The following is a 23,864-nucleotide window of genomic DNA, read 5'->3' as shown; positions in this document are numbered from 1 at the left end:
TTTATTTGTGTCCACGTGGGGACACAGCTTTATGGGTGGGTTATTATTTGGATTTAGATTCTTTTCGTCATGTAGTTTTCAACTTTAATGTTTGGGTCTTGGTATTTTTTGGTATTTTGTATTCTGGGTTTAAATGTCTCTTTTGTGATGTTTAGTTTATGGGATTTTTGTTCTTGGTTATAGTTTAATTTCTTGCTTAGTTTATTTTTCATATTGTGCTTGTCGAGCTTAGTTTAAGAGCTACTGGGCAATTTGACCCCGACCCTAAGCTCTAAACTCTCCCCGTATTCTGCAGCCCTCCTAACTTGCTGCTACTACACTCGCCACAATCTGGTGTTGTCGGCAGGGTTATTACCGCTTGACAGCAGAGACGTGTGTGTTCTTTTTATTTCCCAACTTGCTAATGGTATCTGAGCGAGGTGTTGTATATGTATAGATTGTATATGTATGTACTTGTGTTCTGAGGCAAAACAGCAGCAGTGTCTGATTTCTCCTGTACCTGCATCACATCTTGGTAGGGGTAAATTTTTTTTTTCTGCTCTCCTACTGCTAGCTAAGCTAGTTTCATTGCCATTTCCCCCCAGTGATTAATATTTAGTCATGGCTGAGGAAATACAGGAATTGAGGGATTTAGTGGCCCAGTTAAGGACAGAGAATGGAAGACTGCGCCAGGACCAGGCTGCAGGGCCCGGCCCTAGCACCATGCCTTCAGCTTCAGGGCCTCCTATCGCTACTTCCTCTGCTAGTGCTCCCTTGACAGAGAGACTGGAATTTATTCCAAGAGACAGGAAATGTCCCATGTTTAGGGGAAGGTCAGGCATAGGGTTGGCAGAATGGATTGAAGAAGTGAAAGCTTGTATGAGGGCGCGCCACTTATCAGTAGCTGATCAGACATTTTTTCTCTTTGATCACTTGGAGGGGGAAGCACGTGAGGAGATTAAATATCGCTCCAGTGCAGAAAGAGCAGACCCCTCAGCCATCATTGCAGTACTACAGGAACTGTATGGGTGTTCTGAGTCCTATGTAGCTTTACAGGAGGCGTTTTTTTCTAGATGGCAGCAAGAAGGGGAGACTTTGCAAGAGTTCTCCCTTTGACTCATCAAAGCCAGGGTTAAAGAGCACGCACCCATTGATATGCGTAACGCTGAAAGTCTTTTGCGTGACCAGTTTGTTGAGCATGTTATGGATGGGGTCCTCTGCTGTGAATTAAAACAGTTTGTGCGCAGCAGCCAACTGCTACAATACTTGACGTCCGAGGCGAAGCAATCAGGTGGGAACGTGAGGGTTTGCCAGGAGGCATGAGGGGATGTAGTCATTCTGTCCCCTCCGCATTTGGTCTTCAGTGTGGAGTTCAGAGCAGTTCACAGGGTGTGCTTAATCCACCTCCAGTGTCTGAGTTGGGAGAGATGAGAGAAATGCTGAGGCTCCAGCAGGAGCAGCTAAACATACTCACCCAGAGTTTAGCCCATTTACACAACTCTCAGGAGCTTAGACGTCCCTCAGATAACGGTCCTGTAATATGTAGACGCTGCCAGCAGCCAGGTCACTTTGCCAGGGAGTGTGATGGCGTACGGGCCCCTCCCCGCACCCGACCTACCTTGCCAGTGCCTCAGCAACCTAGTAGGCAGTCTGGTCCCTCTCAGGCTTCGTAAAACTAGCACCTGCTGGACTGCAGAGCCACGGTTCAGTGGGGGTATCCACTGGCTCCAGAGAAGTATTTACTGGTTTTGAAGAAGCTTCTAAGTTGGTGTCACCATGTCCACATTTGACAGTAACCTTAGGGGGAGTTAGTGTGCCTTGCCTTGTAGATACTGGATCCATGGTGTCTACAGTCACAGAAAGTTTCTTCCTCCAGCATTTTCAGCCGTGGGGTCATGAGAGACTCCAGACTTGTCATTAGCTCCAGCTCAGGGCCGCTAATGGGCTAGCTATTCCCTACATTGGTTATCTAAAGCTGGATGTTGAACTGTATGGTAAGTTGATGCATAAGTGTGGAGTGCTGGTGGTTAAAGACCCCCATGGTGAGCTGCCTTCTCGGGTCCCTGGTGTTTTAGGGATGAATGTGATCTGCAGATGCTATGCAGAGCTTTTTGGCCAACATGGTTCAGCTTTATTTGATTCGTCAGAAGTCTCTGGGGTTTCAGAGTCTGTTTTGCAGGCCTTGCAAAAATGCCATCAGGCTAGTATAAACGTCCCTGAAGTGGTTCATGGTAAAGTAAAGGTTCGGGGCAGGAAGGCTTGTCACATCCCCGGTGGTGTGACCAAGATTGTTGCTGCCACCTGCTCAGAGAAATACTCCCATAGCACTGTTTTGTTCGAGCCTCTGGATTCTGGTTTACCAGCTGGGCTTCTTGCTTCTCCTGCTCTGGTTCAGGTGATTGGGGGCACAGCGTACATCCCAGTTGTTAATGTTGGTTCCACTGATGTGCTGCTTTACCCCCATACCATTGTTGGCACTTTAGAGGAGGTTCATGTTGTCAGTCTGCCTGCAGGAGTCACCGAGGTGGCGTCAGGTGTGGCAACAACGCATCCCACTCGGTGTCTACTACCGTGATAGACCAAGTCGAGGCTATTGACCTGTCCTCATTGCTGGTAAATGAGCAGTGTCAGGTGAGGTCTCTGCTGCGAAAATATATATCTGTTTTTTCTGCTCATGATTAGGGTTGTCACGATTTCAATTTTTTGAGCCACGATTATTGTGGAAGGAAATATTGCGATTTTACGATTATTCACGATTATCGACATTATGAAAGAAAAAAACCCAGTGTTTGTATTTAAATAAACTCTTTAATAATACTTAAACTTTTAAACATTTACTGTTCTTATAAAATAAAATAAATTGTTCCAACACGTCTTTGTAGTAAATAAAAGTGCAAATTGCATTACAAAACAGTCATTAACTTGAGGAACTTAAAGGCTTCTTTAGCTGCCATCATTAAAACAAAAGTTAGTGAGTAAATTCTAGTAAGTTCTAGTGAAGTGCCTCTTTGAGACTTTTATGTATTATGGAATGTTGCAATTTAATGTATGGTTGATAACGTAGTGTTTACTTTGTAAATCAAACAAAACAAAAAGATATAAAAAGAATACATTTAAAGATTCTAAAAACACTTCATTTTAAGCTTTAAATATCCTCCACAATTTTAGACAATATAACTACAGAAAAAAGGATAAATGGGAGTCTTATTTATTTTTACTAAAACGTTTATATAAACAATTCACCACTAATTTTACAACAATTAATCCAAACACCCGGATCATTTCCCAGGGAAAACTCTAGAGTCTGACAGGAGGTCCAGGCAGACAGACAGCCTCCCTGTCCTGGAGGTTACTGTCTCCTCCACTACCACTGTCAGCGGGCAGCGGGGCTTCCCGGACCACGCTCCCTGCTGAGGGGACCGGGCCGACAGCATCTTCGGAGGAGGGCACGGGCTTCCGGAGCCAAAACAACCGGCGGGTCGGGAACTCCGGTTCCCTCCTGCGCTCCCATTCCCCGCCCGCCGCCTTCCCCTCGCCTGCGGACACAGGAAAGCAGCCCGGCTGCGACGGGCGGGGAACGGGAGCGCAGGAGGGAACCGGAGCTCCCGACCCGCCGGTTGTTTTGGCTCCGGGAGGAAACTCGGGGCGCGGGGGGTCCTCGGGGCGGCCCGGCCGCCGGACCGCTGACTTCGGAACTGACAGTTACCGCACGTGCGGCGAACAGTCCCATCTTGGCAACCTCACTGCGCACAGCGGCCACAATATTAGGGACACTTCGAGTAAAGAATCTGTCATAACCGATCATATAATTCTCTCTCTCTCTCTGTGTGTGTGTGTGTGTGTGTGTGTGCGCGCGCAGCGGGCGGAAACCCAGAAATTATATTTTCTTTCTGTGCGACCCGGTACGGGCCGCAGACCGGTGGTTGGGGATCACTGCTGTAGTGTTGCCTACACACGTGCATTAGGCCTACGTCATCCCCCCCCCCCTTATTTTTGAAACTTGTGGAAAAAGTTGTTAGAAGCGCTGCACTGGTTGGCACTAACGCGGTGTTTGCTGTACTTTTTTATTGGGAAATGATGATTTTACCTTGACTTGGACATACAGCGATGGATGCTGTATCATGTTGGTTGTATTCGCGCCTTTTGCTGCAACTTTGCGATGACAGGCTTTGCACGTGGGGTGCCCATCCACGAAAACCTCACCTTTAGCATCTTTTGGATACCCAACGTGATCCCATACTGCTGATTTGAGTCGCTTTTTGGGAGGATGCAAGTCCGGAGGAGCACCCCCGTCAGCCATCCTCAATTTAGCGGTGAGTGAATTCAGTGATGCCGATTAGACAGGAGCGCGCGCACAGGCCAAGGAGCCACTCTCTCTCCACTCAGCGCAGCTCACGCTTCTTGCATTGCACCTCTCGCGAGGCTTTTCTACGGATAATCGTGGTTGTGAAAAATGTGACGAATATCTATTTATAATCGTGGTTATTGTAAAACCGGTTAACCTTGACAACCCTACTCATGATGGAGATTTGGGTTGTACTAACTTATTGTCCCATGACATTCCTCTCTTAGATGAGGTTCCAGTCAGGCAACGCTATAGGCGTATTCCTCCGTCGGAGTACAAGGTTGTAAAAGAGCATATTAATCAGCTGCTAGAGTCACAGGTAATTCGCGAAAGCAGCAGCCCATATACCTCCCCTATTGTGCTTGTCAGGAAAAAAGATGGCAGTTTATGCATGTGTGTGGACTATAGGCAGCTAAATAGAAAGACCAGGAAGGATGCTTTCCCCCTTCCTCACATAGAGGAGTCCTTGGATGCACTGACAGGTGCACGTTGGTTCTCCACTATGGATTTGGCTAGTGGGTATAATCAGGTTCCCGTTGCTGAGGCAGACCACCCCAAAACTGTTTTCTGCACTCCCTTTTGGCCGTTTGAGTGGAATCGCATGCCCTTTGGACTCTGTAATGCCCCCAGTACCTTCCAGCGGTTAATGCAGCAGATATTTGGTGATCAGCAATGTCAATCTCTGCTTCTCTATCTTGATGATATTGTGGTCTTTTCCTCTACAGTGGAGCAACATCTAGAGAGGCTGGAGGTGGTGCTGCAGCGACTTCAGCAGGAGGGCCTTAAGGCCAAGCTGACCAAATGTGCATTTCTCCAGCAGGAGGTATGGTACTTGGGTCATGTGATTCCGATAAAGGTGTCTCAACAGACCCCACCAAGGTAGAGGCGGTAGCCAGCTGGCTGCCCCCTTCCACCGTTACTGAGTTGCGGTCCTTTCTTGGGTTTGCCAGCTACTACCGTCGTTTTGTGGAGGGCTTTGCCAAGCTGGCAGCCCCACTTCATAAACTGGTAGCTGTGTTGGAGGGCTCTAAATTGAAGAGAGATGTGCAGACTGTCACAGAGAGCTGGAGTGAGGAGTGCCAGCGCAGCTTTGAGTCCCTGAAGAATAAGCTCACCACGGCACCGGTGCTGGCTTCTGCTGACTTTTCTTGCCCTTCATCCTGGAGGTGGATGCGAGTCATGGTGGCCTTGGGGCTGTCCTGTTGCAGGAGCAGGAGAGTAAGATTAGGCCAATTGATTATGCTAGCCGGGGTTTGAGGCCCACAGAGCGCAATATGTTGAACTATAGTTCAATGAAACTGGAGTTTTTGGCACTCAAGTGGGCAATGACTGAGAAATTCAGGGAGTACCTGCTGGGTCATAAATGTGTTGTTTACACGGATAATAACCCACTCAGTCACTTGTCCTCTGCAAAGCTAGGTTCTACGGAACAACGTTGGGCAGCGCAACTGACAGCCTTTGACATAAAGTATTGCTCCAGGCGGAGTAACAAGAACGCTGATGCACTCTCCCGTCAGCACCAACCTGGAGTACAGGATCTGGAGGTCATGCTTCCTGGTACCTCTCTTCCTCTACCCCTACAGCAAGCTCTGCAGCTGGAAGGGCCAGAGGTAACACAAACTGTTGTTGTAGCCTTGCCTGAACATTTACCTGTTAATGTTTGTGCTTTACAACAGGCTGATCCCGTCATACAGGAAATCTTGGTCTTTTGGAGACGGAAGCAGCATCCTATGAGCAGCGGAAGCAGATGTTGCAGCCTGCGTTGGCATTACTGCGACAGTGGGACCGACTGGTTGAGAATAATGGTATTTTGTACCGTCAGGTCCTTCGCCCTGATGGAGCTGAATCAGTCTTGCAATTACTGCTGCCTGCTGTTTTAAAGGAGGAGGTGCTGAACCAGGTCCACCAGCAGCACGGCCATCAAGGTGTAGAGAGGACACTAGAGCTGCTACGGGCTCGGTGTTACTGGCCAGGTATGTCCTCAGATGTGGCCCAGTGGATTCAGGCATGTGATAGGTGCCAAGTTGCTAAGGATACCCAGCCAGGTGCTCATAGCTTCATGGGACGTTTGCTAGCTTCTCGACCAAATGAGATCCTGGCCATCAATTACACCATGTTGGAACCTTCTCGTAATGGACTTGAGAATGTCCTTGTTATGACTGATGTTTTCAGCAAGTACACACTGGCGGTCCCCACCCGTGACCAACTAGCATCCACTGTGGCTCAGGTTCTGGTAGTGGAATGGTTCTCGAATTTTGGGGTTCCTGCCCGCATTCATTCGGACCAGGGCCGCAACTTTGAGAGCTTCCTTATTCAACAGCTTTGTAATCTGTATGGCATTGAGAAGTCGCGTACGACTCCATACCATCCAGCTGGCAATGGCCAATGCGAGCATTTCAATCGGACACTCCACAATTTACTGCACACCTTGCCAGTGTCTCGGAAGAGAGACTGGAGTTCCTGCCTCCCGCAGGTACTGTACTCCTACAATTCCACTCCCCACCAGGCAAATGGTGTGTCTCCATTCTTCCTGATGTTTGGACAAGAACCTAGACTACCAGTTGATTTCTTGTTAGGTAGAGTTCAGGACCCTGTTGGCGGCAGTATCCACGAGTGGATTCAGGAGCACCAGACCCGCCTGCAGATAGCCTTTGAGGGTGCCAGAGAGCGGCTGAAGGTTGCAGCTGAGCGCCGAAAGAATAGTTATGATCAGCATGTGCGAGATACACCACTGAAAGAGGGCCAGTTAGTGTGGCTACGTGATTGTACCACCCGGGGGTGGCATAACATTAAGGATCTCTATAGCTCGGTGGTGTATAAAGTCCTAAAGGCTCCCAAGAGAAGGAGGATCCGTTTACACTATTGCACCGGTACATGATCAGGTGAAGGCGCGGCAAGTAAATCAGGCACTGTTGAAGCCGGTGGTTGGAGTAGACTTCTCTGGGGGTGCCTCTCCTCCTCACCCACCTCTCCCTGATGAACAACACTTAGAGGGCGAGATGTCCTATGATTTAGCATGGAGGCAGGAAGCTCCTGCAGTGTTTCCCACTGACACAGCTGCAGTAATTCCAACACCTCAATTACTGCTGCCATTATCCGACCAGGACCCTGCAGTGCCAGGTCCTTTGGCAGCGCCCACTGCAGTAGCAGTAGATCAGCCGTCGGTTCCAGGGACTGCCTCACCTACTGTTCATCCAAACACCATGGAGATCACAATTCGGCGGACGGCGCAGTCTAATGCTGGCTGGCATCCTAATGTCCACCGTCTCCCGAGGTCGGTGGGACAAGTGATGCCAGGTGCTGTAAATGCGCCTGGCGCAGTGTCCAATGCTGTCACCGCTGTTTTCCGCCCTTGGAGTTAATTTGTAGGTAGGAGGTTGCCTCGTTAATCGTCAGGGCGAAGATTCAAGAAGTGGGGGTAGACTGTAGCAGGATAGTCCTGCCCAAGGTCTGTGTCTGTGTTCTTCTAGGCTGCACGGGGCTGTAAGCCAATCGGGGCACGCCCACCAGCTATCAAAGCTGGGGAGCGGCCCCCTGTACATTTTCGCTCTCTCACTGAGGCTGAAGCCACGCCCCCTTCCGGTTGCTCGCCCTGGTTTGTTACCGGTGTTTAGAATGTTCGGCGTGTTATCTTGATTGGCATCGGGTAGCTACGTTTGTGTTACCAACGGTAGGTTGTATTGCCCCTTTTGTCTGGTTTATTCCAGCCAGCAGCCTGCCTGTTTGGTAAAATGTTCACTGCAATTGTAGGAAGCTGTTTTGCCTTGCTGTTGTTTTGCTTCACTTTGGTCATGTATCTGTGACAGGCTTGCTATACGGCTAACTGCAGCTAGCCTCCGCTACTTCTCTGCCTCATCGGCCTGGTCGGCTTCCCCTTGGCATCAGCCGAGTTAGACCAGGCAGCTTGGAAGTTGGATTTCTTCTAGATTGAGTATTTGTCTTCTTGTTTTTTAACATTTGTTCTCTTTGTGCTTTTATTTGTGTCCACGTGGGGACACAGCTTTATAGGTGGGTTATTATTTGGATTTAGTTTCTTTTCGTCATATAGTTTTCAACTTTAATGTTTGGTTCTTGGTATTTTTTGTTATTTTGTATTCTGGGTTTAAATGTCGCTTTTGTGATGTTTAGTTTATGGGATTTTTGTTCTTGGTTATAGTTTAATTTCTTGCTTAGTTTATTTTTCATGTTGTGCTCCCACTAATCCCCTTTTTGTTCTGTTTCAGAGGCTGAGCACCTGTGGCAGGGAATGTGGTGTTGTCGGTGGTGGTACCCCTCCCGGTGTGATGTGTGAACCGTGGGTATTTTTCGTTTAATCCATCGTGTGTGTGTGTGTGTGTGTGTGTGTGTGTGTGTGTGTGTGTGTGTGTGTGTGTGTGTGTGTGTGTGTGTGTGTGTGTGTGTGTGTGAGATTTATTCACCTGGTGACCTCTCCCTGGGCCCTGTTCCTCCCCTCAGGTGACACATCCTGCCACATGGTAAGCAACAGCCTCTGCCCCTTTGCACGTCCCTCCCCTTGTTTTTATCTAGTTGTTTTAATTGATTTTAACTTGATTGTTAAATAAAATTTTATTACTTAATTGAGCAACCACGCCTCTTGCCTGGTGGTATACGGACCTGAGTGCCTCAGACAAATTATTAAGAGGCAGAACTGTCCTTGGGGGTGTGTCTCCCCCCCCCCGAGGTGGCGTTGTCGAGCTTAGCTTAAGAGCTACTGGGCAATTTGACCCCGGCCCTAGCTCTCGCCGTATTCTGCAACCCTCCTAGCTTGCTGCTACTACACTCGCCACACCTTCACTTTGACCACCCATGTTATTGTTTTATAAATCATTTTTTACAGCAACCATTTCCAGCATTTTTAAATGCGTCATTTCCTTTTTTTAAAAAATAAAAAACTACAAATACGGTGGATGGGGCGGGGCTAAGGGAGGGACTCTATGACGCGGCAGTCTCTCATTGGACCCCATACTATAGCCTGCCTTGTGACATGGCAGCTTCTGATTGGGACCTGTCAAAATTTCATGAGAAGTGTCCCATATGATTGTTGTTTTATAAATAATTTTTTACAACAATCATTTCCAGCATTTTTAAATGTCATTTCCTTTTTTTAAAATTAAAAACTACAAATATGGCGGATGGGGCGGGGCTAAGGGAGGGACGCTATGACATGCAGTCTCTCATTGGACCCCATACTATGGCCCGCCTTATGACGTGGCAGTCTCTGATTGGCGTCTTAGGGCAAAATCCCGCCCACTTGTGACGCGGCAGCTTCTGATTAGGACCTGTCAAAATTTGATGAGAAGTGTTCCATGTTACGCTCTACTGTGCAGGAAGCCACTGTAGCCCCTGACTGTTATCTTTCTCTGTCAGGTCCCCTGATGTTCTTCTGGGCCTTCCAATCTACTGCGCAGCAGGCATATGTGGTCTGTGGGCCTGTTCTGTCCACCATGTTCCTCGGCAGCACGCTGTTCCCTCAGAGGTGTTAATATCACCTGGTATGTCCTCCAGTGTTCTAGGATTTAATAGCACAGCTTTACGTTGAGACTCAAACAGATGCAGGAGTATCTTTTATGCTGATGTAGCTGGTATTCTCTGTTTAGATGAAAACTCTGGTGGAGACTCTGGGTTAGCTGGAGAATGAGCTGCTGAGTGAAGGCACCAACACCCAGCTCTACTTTACCTCCACAGAGAACACATGGACACTGAAGGTATGAAAGCCTGTCTTGAACATTATTTATTTACATATATAACCAAAATTCCTGCAGTTGTTTTTAACATATCAAATACATTCTCTTGTTTTCCAGACACCTGAAGAGTACAAAGTCATGACCGGTTTACCGCCTCAGATTCTGAGACGTTACTCAAGCAGGTTCAACAGTCTGTTTGAGCTGTTGAAGGTAGGAGATCCTTGATGGTCTCAACATGGAAATGCTGATTTTAAACATCTGTGCTGTTTTGAAAAACCATTAGATCTTTTTCCAAATGCAGCTGTATCCAGATGTGGAGACTGATGATGGCAAACAGAAGTTTGTCAGCCTCCGGGTGAAGATGCTGCACCTGAATCCTCAGTAACGAATCTCACCAAGCGTTGCTCTGAAGCACTCGTTTCTGACCCTCAGCAACGAGGACAACAGTGACAGCAGCTCTCAGTAAGTGATGGCTGGATGGATGTTAAATGGTTTATTTGATGTAATGTTCCACTTGGTAATGGATTTGTTGAATCTTTTACTCATTCATTTGTTGTCATTCTTCATCCAGTGACTTGGTCTCAGCTCTCTCTATGAGCGTCCCTCCAGTGGTCCAATCATCAGAGGAAGGCAGCGCCTCAGCAAACACACACTCAGCTGTTGGCTTGCTCAGCCGTTGAAAATGTTCCTGCTGTTTGCTGTAAACATGAAGCCACCTCCTCTTCAGATGACGCTGGCAGAAATGGCACCATTCCTGCTTCTGCTGAGGCCTCAGAGAGCTCTGCCATACCTGACAATCAGACAGCCTCTGCAGAAGAAGGTCCAAAGGAGTCTGCAACAGCAGATCTGAATGAGGCTGCGCTCACCTCTACTTCGACCGTCATTGTTCAGACTGACCTGTATGACGCCGGTCCAGCAGAAACTCCCACTGCTGCTGAACGTACTGATGAAGTCGTTTCATTTACCCTTTCAAAAATAAACAAAAATAATCAACCGTATTAAATGTCCTGAGTGATCTGATGATCAGGTGGAAAAGCAGTCACAGTATCAGCAGTGGTTTGAACTTCAGAATTAAAAGTCATGTTGTAGTTTAAGCAGCAGTTTAAGGTGACAGAAACATTAGATGTAGCATTTTGTTTAAGCAGTTTGATTTATTAATCTTTGTCATCAGGGAATGAATGCATTAAAAATAGAGAAATGGTAAAGTATGTAACACACAAGCGATTCCAGGAAATCCTCAACAACTTCAAGTCCTGGATCCAATCTGAAGAGTCGAGAAGTAACCCGCTGCTCAAGAATATGTTTTTCTTTTTGTTTAGTTTTAGGACTGTGTGCAATATTCCAATATCCTGTGCAGTATTATTTTATTACTTGAGCATCATTGTCAGTATTATGTCTTACTTTTTTATTCTACTATTATTTATGTCTATTTCCTTTTATTTTTATTGCAGTAGAATAGCAGTACTTATACCGTACTGCTATTCTAATAGGGACTGCATTTATTCTTGTATTATTGTAAATATTTTCTCAAGAGGTCCTGAAGAGAAAAGCCTGATTTTTCTTTTTTGTTTTTCTTTATTTATATAGCTTGTTCATTCTGTGTATTTTTCAAAAAAATATCCATGAAACTGAAAATATAAACAGTCAACTGGCATCTCTAATGTAGAATAACATTAAACCTATAACCAATAACCCTGAAAATATTTTTTAAGCAACAAGACTTGAATTTGTTCCATATTCAGAAAGATTCACTATTTTAAATCTGTAAAACTGTTCAATTCAAGTTTATTACTGTACATGTATTCCTAAAATTTGATGCAATTAACAGAAAAAGACTTAGATATTGCAGCTTAACATCAGATTTGTTTGTTAGAAAGAGATATGTTGTATATTTACAAAAGTTTTCACAACAGATTTGTTTAATGAATGTGTTTTCATCAGTGTATAATATCTATAAGCACTGGTCATCTGTCAAAATACACTTGCACATTATATTACAATATAATTTTTAATATAGTAAACAGTAATAATTACTGTTGTAGTTAGACTAGTGTTAACAACAGTAAAGATCATGTTATCTCATGTAAAATTAACCCTAAGAATTATTATTTAATTATGGAAAATTACTGAGATTTTATGAGATATTTATTTTTAGTTCTTTAAATTGTTTCACCTACCAGTTGGAAAATTACCTGAATACGACTTTAAAAGTGTTGCTCCTCCTCAGCGGCAGGGGGCGCTGCAGGACTTCAGCCACTTCAACAACTCAAACAAGAAGCGCTACTAGGCGTGCACAAAGTACGCCAACTACACTTCAGTCAATAAGAATGATTTTCTAAAAGTCAAAGTAGCGCTAATAATGCGACCGGCTTTCCTGAGCAGGCAGCAGTTTTAGAATTTATTGTGCGGGGTAGGTAACTCGACATTTCTTGTGTCTTTATTCATTTATTAGAAGCAAATTCTGCCCAGTTAGCGGTGCGTTAGCTTAGCTAGCTGCTAAGCTAATACCACTAACCGGAGGTGCTAACGGTGACAGCTGGGTGAGTCAACGTTACCTGATCAATGAAATTCGAGGGTTCGTTAATATCTGTTTTACTATAGTCTTCCCACATTTTGCCTTCACTGGAACAACGTCAGAGATAATCCTGGCTCTTAAATGATTTTATTACGAGTATTGGAGCTAACCGGTGTGTTTAATAGCGCAGCCAATGTAAAAGAGCCACATGTGTTAGCGAGCTAAAGCTAGTTGTTGGCACTTGTGTGTTGCTCTGCTTTAAAATAAACTATGTGAGACTCACTTGTGACCTATTTCAGTTCATACGAGTCTGTTTTATGATGCCGACTGTGTGCTGCTCGTGTATCTGATCTGTGCTGGCAGTGAAGGCTGAGCGTTAGCAGGGCAGGCTAGCATGATGAAATACTGGCAGAAGCCTTGGTCATTCATGGTGCACTGGTATCTGATCATGAACACATTTATCACTGGCATTTAAGTTCTGTTGAGGAGTGGAACCTTGAGGTTTTTAACATGATTTTCTATTCATGTTTATAATTTTAATCTACCCTTGCTTTACATGCTACACATTTGTTATTGTTGTTGGGCAAGTGTATTTTCCACAACTTTTCACCAAATCATTCTTCTTTACAAAGCTCACCCACTAAAATATTTGCTCCTCATTTGCACCTTTACTTCACTGTGTTTCAGAACTTGAACATTTGCATGGAGGATGACAGCTGCAGCAGTTAGTTGACTAACTGATTAGTCAAGTGAAAGAACAATTAAACAATCAAGTCATAGTTTTTTGTCATTTTAAAAAGTGTTAAATGTTTATGGTTTCTTGTGGTAAGATCTCATGCTCTATTCTGTCACAACTAAAAAACAGAACCTTCAGTTTTTGGAGTACTGGTTAGTAGAGCTGCAACCGTAAATCACTTGCTCAATCCATTGCCAATTACTTTGTTAAAGGTCAACTATTTGTATCGGTAGTCGATTGGAGTCTTTTGGGGGTTTTTTGAGGGGAAAAAAGTCTCAATTTTCTGATTCCAGCTTTTGTTTTTTGATAAAGTAATGTTATTAAACAATGATAAGGTTTTCATTTCTCCGTAATATGTACACACTTCTCATTTAAATCATAAAAATGGTGATCCCCTTTATTTGGCATTTAGTCCGTGAAATACTCAGATACTGAGATATTACTGAAAGGTTTTGTGTTCATCCCGATATAGCCTCACCTAAACAGTACATGTGTATAAATCTGCCACTTAAAATAATCCTCAATTTACTGGAGCTGCAGTGATTAATCAAATAACCGAACTGGTTGCAATGAATCATCAACTGTTTAGATAGTCGGTTAATTAGTTTGAGTGGTTTTTTGTTTGTGTTTTTAAACATAAAAAGTAAAAACTGTCATTGCACTTCTTTCTTGTTGCCTTTCCTTCTCTATGACTATAAACTCAATATTTTTGTGTTGTTGGCAAAGCAAGCCAATTGAGGCTGGATTAATAGTTATTATGAGACAAAAAAAACCCCCAGAAGATGCTATGCTGGATTGTGGTAAATTGCATATAATGAGCATTTTTTTATTTACTGTGATTTAATTTTCATTTTTTTTATAGGGGAATAAATGGCGTGTGCTATATGTGACCCATATGTTTAGTTTTCCATTCACTTATTTGTCTTTTATCCAGATAATTTGTGATGGCTACTACTGAGATGGAATCTGGGTCTTCGGATAGCAGATCAGAGCAAGGGACAGCCGACCCCGATTCAAAGTACCCACTGAAAGTACTTTATTGTGGAGGTACAGTATATATTGTTATTATCCAACCTCTAGGGTTGACTGGATGCAACAAAATAACCAGAATGTTATTGGTTCAGGTACATGAATTTATTGCTTAGTAGCAAATGGAACATAGAAGTGATAATAAAGAACACAAGACTGGTGAGTATTGCTAAATCAAAGAACAGAATATAACAAAACAAAGGTTAAGAGAGTTTCTAAACTATCTAAACACACACAAAACAACTGAACTCCCTAATCAAACGTAAGTACATCAGCAACACCCACCACAAGTAACAAAAACTAATACAAGTGCAAAAACGAACTAAACAAAACCGTTGCCTCACACTTGCATACTGAACACACAGTTAACGAAGACACAAAATACCGAACAGCTTCTTCACTAAGTTGGCAGACTGCTAACTGGAACCTCAGTCTCCACTGAGTCTGGAGGCTCCACACCAAATTAGCAGCTGCCAACAGAAGCCCGAAGTGTCTGTAGTACCCATCACAAGTATCTACAGACCAAAACACATCACAGGCATACAAACAATATGTCACTCACAGAGAGGCACCAGGGGGGACTGGTCACAGATACCAGCCGCCCAGACTAAGGGCTTGGTTGCAGGTATATACTCTGCAGGTGTGGTGATGGCTGTGTCCGGTTGGTCAGAGGTGGAGGGGAACTGGATGATGGCCCAATCAGGGAAGGTCAGGAGGTGGGGAGAACAAGGCTGCAGTGCAGGTTGTCTACTCTGGAGTCATCAGTTGAAATGGCTGGCAGCTGGGATTCCAGAGAGACTCTGAAACCAGCCACAGCTGAACCCACACATGCAATCTTCCCCACACAAAGGCCTAACAGGACACCACCCCAGAAGCCAGGCAGCACACCAATACTTGTGGCCGTAACAATATACAAAATACGTTTTGCTCAGTTTAGCATCTTAAAGTATTTGTTCGTGCTTTTGGAAATGTGACACAGATGTGTTTTGTGTTTTTGTGTCTGCAGTGTGCTCTCTTCCTACTGAGGTGAGTTTTTATCAGACAAATCGTATATTCTCTTGTGTGACCCACTTTGAATATGCTATTCTTTGCTGAGTTCTAAAGGAATCTCCACTGTTCTGTTTGCAGTACTGTGAGTACATGCCTGAGCCAGCCAAATGTAGGCAGTGGCTCGAGAAGAACTTTCCAGATGTGTTTGCCAGGATGACTGTTGGTGAGCATCATTTAAGATTTTCTGAATTTTTCTTCAGTTTCTTTTTGAACAATGTTTGACTGCATAGCATGAGTTTGTAGTGACAGCGCATCCTGCAGTTCAATGAGGTTTAACGGCTTAAAATGTTGATATTTGCTGTTGTGAATGTGGTCCAGAAAGGAAAAAACTAAACATGCTGATTCACCTTTAAGGAAAAAAAAATCCTGTAGAGTTGTTTTAGTTGCTGGATTCCTTCCATTCAGTCAGAATTCTTTCCCCTCTGACAGTAAAGGCACAGATAGCAGCCTGATGCATTTAATTTAATTCAGACCATTATTACTCCGCCAAAGAACGGCGGAGTTATGTGACGATCGGCGTACATTTGTCTGTGAATCTCTGAATCTGTCTGTCTGTATGAAACATTACTCAAAAACGGAGCAACAGATTTGGATGAAATTTTCAGAGAAGGTCAGAAATGACACAAGGATCAAGTGATTAGATTTTGGCAGTGATGCAGATTATAGTCTGGATCCACAGCTTTGTTAAAGATTTCCCATTGGGCGATATAGCAGCCGGCACGGCGTCGCTGTAACCATGATGTGAACACTGCGTCAGTTACCCGCTGACGATCACATGATTGTGATCCTACTACAAACTGGCTGTGATTTATTAGTTGGAAATCATACAAGGAACAAATGATTAAACTGTGGGGTGTTTCTGAGTCCCATCAATTCCTGCCGCCTGCTACATATTTAGGTCACGCAATGTGGCAAACCCCAGCCAGACATGTTAAATTCAGCCATCAGCCTTATTTTGAACACAAATTCACCTTTTTGTCCTTCACTCATTTCTTCACCGTAAGACCTTGTCCCCACTAGGTGCTTCTAAGTTTAGACACATCCTTTGCTAGACAGCAACAACGTGTAACCGTTGTCTTTCATCTTTATTTGAATTTTCTGACTTTTCGGCAGCGTCTTTGTCATGTCAAGAAACTGCTTCTTAGAGAATCACTTCCTGTGCCGCTGGAATGGGACAAAATAAAACCCTGCAACATTAAAAATACGTCTTCAAAATAAAAGCATGGAAGGAACGGTTATTTTAACAGTAGCAAAACAAAGGTTTGCCAAAAGTGATTAACTGATCAACAGACTTTTATAAGAGTAATTTACACGCAATTTGGTATTCATACATAACATGCACATGCATAACACATGCTTGTGCTCAGCGCAAGGTAATTTTTTATTAAAGATTTCATCCGTCGGAAATGATACGTCAACTGAACAGCCTTGGCGGAGTACTGCGCTCTCTGAGTGCTTTTCTAGTTGAGAAAGGTGATGCCCAAGTTGGAGCTCCAACTGGGAATCTCAGACCAACATACATACCCCATACATACCCCAACCTCATAAGAAGCAGATGCTGCTTATAATAAGGGATGCATCCTCAAACAGGGAGGATTTCTTGCTCTTTAATAATCGTGTGAACTGAGTATTTTTGCTCCTTTGACAGCTTTACATACTGTATACAAATTACAGGGTAAAATGATGACGTAAACAGACTCAAAAAAGCTGTATTATGCTGGCAAAGATTAATCACATAGTTATTAAGTACAAATTTAATCAAGTAGTTTATTTTTAAGAAAACACAGTCTAAATTCACTGATTGCAGCTGCTTCATTATGAAAATTTTCTGGTTTCTCTCCTTCTATGACCATAAACTATCTTTGGGTTGTGGACAAAACAAGAAATAAAAGTATCAAGTTTAAGCTAATGAGCTAATAGATTAATTGTGAAAATAAAAGACAGATTAATTAACAGCAAGAAAAGCACTTGGCACTACTCCACCAAGGCTGCTCAGTCGTATGATTTCTGAAGACTAAATCTGTAAAAAATTCGTGGTCCACTGCGATCGATTTGTAGGTAGGATCATAATCATGTGATCATCACCAGGCAGCAGACGTAGTGTTCACTTGTTGTCATAGTTACAGTGACACCATGCCGCTATCTCGCAATGATACAGAAATCTTTAACAAATTCATGGATCCAGACTATAAGCCGCATCACTGCCAAAATCTAATCAGGTGGTCCTTGTGTCATTTCTGACCTTCCCTGAAAATTTCATCCAAATCCATTAGTCTGTTTTTGAGTAATGTTGCACACAGACAGACTGACAAACCAACGCCCATCATCACGTAGCTCTGCCGAGGTTCCACCTCCTCGGGAGAGTAATAAAAATAAGAATTAGTTGTATGTAGTAGTATGTATATGTGCACTAAAAGCTGTAAAATATTTTTCTCTAAAATATTGGAAAAATTAGTGAAGAAATTACATACGATGAATAAAGGTAGAGCTTCATGCTGTACTTTTATTTGTGATCGTGATCTTTGAGTTTAGTTTTGCAAGTGTAAAGGCTTTGACTGCGCAAACCAGAGTACAGTGTATTTGATGAATGGTTTTTAAATAAGGTCAACCCTTATTGAAAATAGATTATCATGTCAGAAGAAGCCAGAGGATTTTCTCTAAAGGTGTGTAATGATGTTGCCTAATGTGTCAGTAAACACATCCATCACAGTTTGTACCCATAGAAGTCATCTGAAAGTTGATGAATATTGTAGCTTGCTTGGTTTTAATGTCTTCCCATTTTATTTGTGTTCCACTGGTCCGGCAGCAAATGCACCCAAGCAGGAACCCGGCACTGGAGATGCTCCCCCTGCAGGCGAGGAGGAGGAGAAGAAGAAGCAGAAGAGAGGTGTAACAGTCATGCAGAATCAGTTGTCGTTTTTTTTTCTGTGCATCAAAGAAAATAAGACTGATGATTTCTCTGCCTTGTGAATCCCTCAGTGAGATCAGTGCTTACTGCTGATAACTGCAAGTGAGGTTTACTGAGGCAGGGACTCACTGAGGAGCAGCTTTCTCTGACAGTCAGCGCAATTCAGAGTGCTAGTAGGCAGACAGTTTAAATGGAAACTGAAACAACTTAAGACTAATGTACATTATAAACAAGATAAGCACTCAGAGTGCAGTACTCCGCCAAGGCTACTCGGTCCCTGTATCATTTCCGACGGCTACAATCTTGAAAAAAATGTGTGACAAAAATCACGGCACTGTAGAATGTGGCCGTTTAATGTTGACAAACAAAATAATATTAACACAATAATATTAAAACATGAATATGATGAAGGATTGCAACCAAAAGTCAGACTGAAGAGGGAGGCTTTCAATTGGCATATAAAGATAATAATGCTTTGAGCTGCTCTCAGATCCTCAGGCAGACTTTTCAAACAGTTCAAGAAATGAAAACCAAACACTGTTGAGTTTGTGTCTTGAACTTTGGAACAATTAAACAATTCAAAGTGCCAGGAAATCTGAGTGATGGAGCACATATATAGACTGGAAACATAGGTAGACAGTCAGACAGGTAGGTAGCAGTGAGTGCTCTAAAGACGATTTACTGTTGTCTGTTACTACTGGCTCAGAATGTATCTCTGGGGAGTGACTACACATGACACTTAGCATGATTCATGCGTACAGGCCATTAGTTTGAGTTACCATTTTTGACAGAAGTCTTGATATTTACTTCAAAATTCCATCAGGATTCGCAATGATCATTTTGACTTCTTTGAAGCAGGCTTCATGTACACACATATCCATTAATATATGCATATACAAGCTGGACATTTGAAAGACTTCCTCTTGCTTTCTTGTGATTTATGTTTCAAGGTGGAAGAGGCCAGATCAAACAGAAAAAGAAGACTGTGCCTCAGAAAGTCACAATAGCAAAAATCCCAAGAGCCAAGAAGAAATACGTCACACGGGTGTGTGGCCTGGCGACATTTGGTAAGAGATTTTATTCTTCTCTGCCCTGTTCTCATTGATTTAATGCTTTATCCTCACTGTGAATCCTGTGTCAACTTTTGCAGACATCGACCTTAAAGAGGCTCAGCGATTCTTTGCCCAGAAATTCTCTTGTGGTGCCTCAGTCACAGCCGAGGATGAAATAATCATTCAGGGAGATTTTACAGACGACATAATTGACGTCATTCAAGAGAAGTGGCCTGAGGTGAGCCGTCTGTCGTCATAGAAAACTTGACGGGGTTTGCTTGGCTAATGTGATTTCTGTGTAATTAGTTGCGTAATTGCAACCCTCATGAATGCCTTCAACTTCATTTTCATGTCAGGGTTCAGCTCTGCCTTGTAATGTGGAATTTATGGACTTGTAGGTAGTGTTAGGAGAGGAGAGGCTTGGCTGTCTTCATAGCTTTGTATAATTTTTGAAATACTGGTGCACAACTAATTGATAGCTTAATGCAGACTGCGTCAAAAATTATATCATCACTTTTGTGTGCGTTAGAGTGCAAAAAAATGACAACATTGCTGTTCTACCTAAAATGGTGACTCATATCCCATATCTGTTCAAATTGAGTTTTGTTTTTTTCCATGTTCTTCCCTAGTTTGATTGTGTTTCCATTTATATTTCAATAGGACTGCGACTAACTGTTGTGTCCATTGTCAACTATGCTGTTGTTTATTTTCTCAAATAATTGATAGTCGTCTATAAAATGTCAGAAATGGGGTGAAATATATCGGTTGTTGCCTTAAATTTCTTGTTTTGTCCACAACCCAAAGATAATCAGTTTACTGTCATATAGGAGTATAGAGTTCCCATTTTAGAAGCTGGAATAAAAGAAATGAGCTCTTTTTGTCTACAAAATGATTCTCAACTTACTAATTGATTTAAAAAAATAGTTGACAATTAATAGTTGACAGAAAAATGGTAAATTGTTGCAGCTCTAGAAGAAGTATTTTAATGGCCAGTTCATACACAATATTTTAGTAGACATGTCAAGATTTGGATACATTCACGATACTTGCTTATTTTCAGTGTGTTTTAGGGTCTTTTTTGCATTTGATGGCAGCCAAAAAGAGAGTATCTCCAGCTTTATATTTTAAATGTGGAAAAAGGTACACCAAACCTTGGTTTATTTGTTACTGTTTAAATAATGTGCTCTGAAATCCCACACCAGTACCGAATCCTGTGTCTCTGTATTGCAGGTGGATGACGACAGCATCGATGACCTGGGAGAAGTCAAGAAGTGAAGACCAAATATGCACTTTTACTGACATGGATGTGACCTGTAACAGCGACAACCTGGCCAAATGTACACATTAAGTCATTTTATACCTATTTTATTTACTGTACATACAAAGCTGCGGACTTGGCCACTCACTTGGCAAATTTTTTTTAGTTAATAGCTGCTTTCTCTCGTTTGCCAAAGGTGTGGTATGATGTGAATCCTTCCCAAATGTTCTTCACTCAAGCAAAACTGTAGGCTAATAAATTTCAGTCTCCTTCGCCTGTACGCTCCAGTCGTCATTTCCAGTTTTTTGTTTCCATGAATGTGTGACATTAAAAATGAATTCTTTTCACGGTTATGATTTGCTGTGTTTTATCTAAGTCTTGAAGATGGCTGCAGGTTACTTGTTTTTCACACAATACCCATGAGTGAACCTTCTCCCCTGCATATTAGTTTTATAATGAAGCCACACTCCCCGGCCAGATAAGGTTTACAATAGTTTCCAAGCTCCTTTGGGTCAATATCGCCTCCCTGCAGATAACAGCCCGCAGATGCTCACTCCACTTGTGAATTCACATGTTTGTCTTTGAACCATTTGGGTGAGCGCAAACACGATTATCTTTCCACAGAAGTCACCTCGGTGCAGCATATCTTTATTGACTGGGTATATAGCAGCAGCAGCAGCTTGGTGTTTGCCAAGGCAGAGGATGAATCTCACAGACACAGTTTGCTGCGCCTTTGAATCTCCCATCCTGGACCAGGTTTTGCCTCCGATTCTGATCCTGGAGTTCATGTTCGGCCTGATGGGGAACTTTGTGGCTCTGTGGATGTTCATCTTCCACATGGACACGTGGAAGCCCAACGCCGTGTACCTCACCCACCTGGCCGTGGCAGACTCCATCGTGCTGTTCTGCCTCCCTTTCAGAGCCGACTACTACAGACGTGGCAAACACTGGCTCTATGGTGACGTCCCATGTCGCATCCTGCTCTTTCTGCTGGCAGCCAACCGTGCAGCAGGGATCTTCTTCCTCACGGCTGTGGCTGTCGACCGCTACTTCAAGATTGTCCACCCGATGAACCGCATCAACCAGATGGGCCTCGGCTATGCTCTCTGGGTCTCACTCGGCCTGTGGTTTCTGATATTTCTTGCCACCGGGTACCTCCTCGCTGATGAGCACTTCTTCTTCAACAGCAACCGGACGCAGTGTGAGAGTTTCAACATCTGCATGGGTTTCAGCCCCCTCTCCACCTGGCATAACACTTTCTATGTGGTCCAGTTTTTCCTTCCCACTGCAATCGTGGCCTTTTGCACCATCAGAATCACATGGCAGCTGAGGATCAGGACCGTGGACAAGAAGGGGAAAATCAAACGGGCCGTGCAGTTCATCTTGGCCGTGGCTTTGATCTTCATCACCTGTTTCTTCCCCAGCACGATATCGCGTATTGCAGTGTGGATCCTCAAGGTGTGGTATGACGAGTGTACCCACTTCAAAGAGGCCAACCTGGCCTTCTACACATCGGTGTGTTTCACCTACTTCAACAGCGTCCTCAACCCTGTGGTGTATTATTTCTCCAGTCCTGCCTTCAGCGGCACCTTCAACAAGGTCCTGAACAAGCTGCTGAGGAGGAGCGATGAGAAGACGAATCCAGCAGATTTAGCTGACAATAACATCTCCACTGTTGATGGTAGAAGAATGTAAAGCCACGTGCTGGTTTGTTTCCTTTTAAATTGAGTTTGTGAATATATTCTGCAAGTTTAGATTTAATTTGAACATTTAGGGAAACATTAGGCAAAAGGTGTGAAATTGTTGAGCTTCACAAATTTCCTGCATTCTGGTAAATTTTAATGCACCAATTTCTTCTTTTTCCTTTAAGTTTGAAATACGTTTTTGTCAAGAAAAACAGGCTCTCTGCATTCTGAATTGTTTTCAAATGTAGATCAACAAATGCATGTCATCTTAATACTCAGGGGGCCTATACCTGAAAAAAACAATGGAAAATTAATGTTCAAAAATTACAGAAGCATTGGCAGTATATCTTTAAATATAGATATTTTTAGCTTATTTGAATACAGTCATACACTGTAAAAGAACAAATTATCTGTAAAAAGTTTTCAAAATGTGGACAATATGTAACATTTTAGCCAATTTTATTTATTTTTAGTTTTTTACAGTCGACATGTAAGTAATGCTTTTTTTCTGTGATGCTGTTTTATTTAATTTAACAACAAATGGAAGATCTGTAGAATAATGATTAAAATACTGTTAAAATATATCCATTTTTCAGTGCTTAATAAATTTATACATCAATCAAATAACTGGAAGATACTGTCAAATTATTTTGTGATATAAATACGGTACAAAACAGTGCAATGTATATTATATATATATATTACAGTCAATATGTAAATTATTTTAGTAAAAAATGTAATAAAACTGGGAAAATCTGTAAAAATAACTTGCTTTTTAGTTAATAAAAATGCATGGAATCCAATTTTTACAGTGTAGAAAAGAGGTTTTGCTGTAAGAACATTTTGTAATTTAAACAGTAATACTGTAATATGTGCAGTAAGATAGTGAAAAATGAATTTACAGTACATCACTGTCAATAACAATGGAGTATGGAAAAATATATATGCTTGCTACTGTAATTATTCTCTCCTGTGAATCCATTTATGGTCAAAAATGGTGATTGTGTTTTGTGTTTTTTCGCCAAAAACTGGCCAAGGACAACAGAGAATTCAAATCCCAACGATTTTGTTGAAGAAAAGCGATAAATGAAAAAGACAGAGGTCAGTATACTTATACATTGAGTGTATTCACTTCTTTCCAAGTTGACTAGCTTTTCCCCACTGTCTTACGAAAGATAACTGTTCACCTGTGAATAACATAGCTGACTTGCTAACTTGCTACACAGACCATCCATCCATTTTCTCCATCCATTATCAACACACTTGCATGGTGGACTATTAGCTTTGTTGAGTAATGGTCATGCTGAATGTTACGTCCCGACAGCTAGGGGATAAGGGAAGTAACACGTAGGACAACAAAGAGGCAGGAAATCTGTTGGTGAGACGTCAATCGATAAGACGTTTATTTTATCCAGCAAGACAAATCCAACACAGTACTCCCAAAGATCCAACACGGGTCCCCTAGACCCGTGCGAGACGAGACAACACCACACCACACTCTGGCAGCTGATCTGGCCCATTGGCCATGACGTTCAGGCCGACTCATCTTTTAACCATCCCTGCCAATTGGTAACGAGCCACAGGTGCACCTGGCCACTCCCACTGAGCATACCTGGGGACAGG

The 23,864-nt window shown here is 43.0% G+C and overlaps 2 protein-coding genes and 1 long non-coding RNA gene across 7 annotated transcripts; all 3 read left to right on the top strand.

The window, feature by feature from the left end:
• Nucleotides 1–9,606: 9,606 nt before the first annotated feature.
• On the top strand, nucleotides 9,607–11,985 carry LOC111579013 (uncharacterized). The gene is made up of 5 exons (XR_004848629.2): nucleotides 9,607–9,816; nucleotides 9,922–10,029; nucleotides 10,126–10,218; nucleotides 10,310–10,470; nucleotides 10,580–11,985. It is a non-coding gene; the product is annotated as an uncharacterized LOC111579013 (long non-coding RNA).
• A 273-nt stretch (nucleotides 11,986–12,258) lies between these two features.
• On the top strand, nucleotides 12,259–20,836 carry denr (density-regulated protein). 5 transcript variants are annotated; one of them, XM_055004098.1, is made up of 9 exons: nucleotides 12,259–12,418; nucleotides 14,194–14,306; nucleotides 15,295–15,314; nucleotides 15,417–15,501; nucleotides 18,145–18,225; nucleotides 19,197–19,313; nucleotides 19,397–19,536; nucleotides 20,359–20,438; nucleotides 20,529–20,836. In XM_055004098.1, exons 2-9 carry the CDS (start codon nucleotides 14,204–14,206, stop codon nucleotides 20,644–20,646), a joined length of 744 nt encoding a protein of 247 aa, XP_054860073.1. In that variant the 5' UTR covers nucleotides 12,259–12,418; nucleotides 14,194–14,203; the 3' UTR covers nucleotides 20,647–20,836. The 5 variants fall into 5 exon arrangements, with proteins under 5 accessions (XP_054860073.1, XP_054860071.1, XP_023141841.1 ...); XM_055004096.1 differs by having other exon boundaries at nucleotides 15,417–15,503; nucleotides 18,138–18,225; XM_055004097.1 differs by lacking the exon at nucleotides 12,259–12,418 and adding an exon at nucleotides 12,530–12,548 and having other exon boundaries at nucleotides 15,417–15,503; nucleotides 18,138–18,225.
• Nucleotides 20,837–21,055: 219 nt separating this feature from the next.
• On the top strand, nucleotides 21,056–22,860 carry LOC111579012 (hydroxycarboxylic acid receptor 3-like). Its single transcript, XM_023286066.3, has one exon. It carries the CDS (start codon nucleotides 21,259–21,261, stop codon nucleotides 22,249–22,251), a length of 993 nt encoding a protein of 330 aa, XP_023141834.1. The 5' UTR covers nucleotides 21,056–21,258; the 3' UTR covers nucleotides 22,252–22,860.
• The last annotated feature ends 1,004 nt before the right edge of the window (nucleotides 22,861–23,864 follow it).

Source organism: Amphiprion ocellaris, chromosome 17, assembly GCF_022539595.1.
Source record: "Amphiprion ocellaris isolate individual 3 ecotype Okinawa chromosome 17, ASM2253959v1, whole genome shotgun sequence".
NCBI lineage: Eukaryota > Metazoa > Chordata > Actinopteri > Pomacentridae > Amphiprion > Amphiprion ocellaris.
The sequence above is the reverse complement of the archived record's forward strand: the minus strand, read 5'-3'. Positions and strand labels throughout refer to the sequence as shown.

Bases quoted from the DNA above. Each gene is read 5' to 3' on its own strand.
- denr (XM_055004096.1), top strand. From the start codon at position 14,204: ATGGCTACTACTGAGATGGAATCTGGGTCTTCGGATAGCAGATCAGAG. The intron at 18,226-19,196 runs GTGTAACAGTCA...TTATGTTTCAAG, and splicing joins GAAGAAGAAGCAGAAGAGAG to GTGGAAGAGGCCAGATCAAA. The intron at 20,439-20,528 runs GTACACCAAACC...TCTGTATTGCAG, and splicing joins TATTTTAAATGTGGAAAAAG to GTGGATGACGACAGCATCGA.
- LOC111579012 (XM_023286066.3), top strand. From the start codon at position 21,259: ATGAATCTCACAGACACAGTTTGCTGCGCCTTTGAATCTCCCATCCTG.